Below are 1,331 nucleotides of genomic sequence, written 5' to 3'. Positions count from 1 at the left end.
CTCAGTCCTGGACTCCTGGGATCATTGGGAAAACGTCCATTCGCATTGGACCAACTTTCAGACTTGTCACCTAGTCCACATCCAGCGCAGCTAGAGGAATACCTCCAACTCCAACCGAAACTGCCACCTCTCGCGCACATCGTTTGTATCTTCCTATTCCGGCTCTACGAGTTTACCCACCTTGAACGCTACTTCCGACCTCCCACTTCCACTTACGCATAGTTCCACCTCATCACAATCCGGATTCAGGTAAACAGCTGCCTCTTGCCTGGGCCAAGACGTCGTACAAACATACGCCTTCGTCATGCTTCTCATGACCAGCTCGTCACGGGAATTAAAGCCCGACCCGCTGAAACTCTCAATACTGGAGACGGGAGACCTCTGCCAGCGTTCTAGACAAGCCGCAAAGCCGCTGCCATCATGTAGGTACGCGCTTCAGGCTCACTTTCACGCATCGAGAAATGTTCCCGGCGTCGATCTTTCCAATTCGTCAACAACTTTCTGCCCGTCTCCGGCGATCGACATCAATGTGATTTATCTCCCTCCTCGCTTCCTAAAGCATTATCTTCCCTCCGTCAACCATGATGAACCATCCTGAGCAACCACCGCCGCCACCATCGCCGCTCATCCGTGCGTCACGGCTGCTGGCCCGTTTCGATGTGGCTCGTCCCAAACACCAGGTAAACTTCACATCCACTCCGTTGCAAACGGCGCCGGTCGAGAAATCAGCCTCCAGATCCAGACCTATGGCGTCGACGGCGCTGACTGTGGCTTTTCTCAGCTTCTGTTCGGACCCGAGCCTGACACGTCCCCCGCCAAGATATTCCTCTGTAAGTCCGTCAGAGACGAGGAATGTGAAGTAATCACCACAGCATACCAGTTGCCTCGCAAACACCATCCGAGACTTATCGCGTCCTCCTCAAGCTGAAGAGACCGGTCTGCTTTCAATCTCACCACCACACTTTCCCACCAACCAGTATCCGCCGTTGTTCACCTGGCACACGCCCGCAGCAGGATCCTATTTCCATCAACCGCGGTACGGGTATCCGTATAGACTCGCTCACGTCCTCACCGGCAACCCGTGCGGGGGCCTGCACCCCCCGGAAGCTTGCTGAGCACGAGCAACAACAAGACTCTGCTCGCGTTTACGGCTGCAGGCGAAAGTCAATTACCTTCGTCCGAAGTTTTGTAACCAGCGTAAAGGTTGCAGGCAACACGCGGAAGGGGGGGGGGCACGGGGGATTTTGCTTTAAGGCTAAGGCTTTTCGGACCCCATTACTTGAAGACGATGTAAGAGTACTTGGCTAGTATTCGTCTTGCGATGTCGTCTT

The 1,331-nt window shown here is 54.5% G+C and overlaps 1 protein-coding gene across 1 annotated transcript; it reads left to right on the top strand.

Moving 5' to 3' along the window:
- Positions 1 to 304: 304 nt before the first annotated feature.
- CTAM01_10582 (uncharacterized protein) lies at positions 305 to 1,054 on the top strand (the record flags this gene model as incomplete). Its single annotated transcript, XM_060526597.1, has 3 exons — positions 305 to 422; positions 681 to 830; positions 978 to 1,054. 3 exons carry the CDS (start codon positions 305 to 307, stop codon positions 1,052 to 1,054), a joined length of 345 nt encoding a protein of 114 aa, XP_060378692.1.
- Positions 1,055 to 1,331: the final 277 nt, after the last annotated feature.

Source organism: Colletotrichum tamarilloi, assembly GCF_030869305.1.
Source record: "Colletotrichum tamarilloi strain Tom-12 chromosome Unknown Scaffold_50.1, whole genome shotgun sequence".
NCBI classification, from domain to species: Eukaryota; Fungi; Ascomycota; class Sordariomycetes; order Glomerellales; family Glomerellaceae; genus Colletotrichum; species Colletotrichum tamarilloi.
Note: the sequence above shows the minus strand (reverse complement) of the source record. Positions and strands in the feature narration are given on the sequence as shown.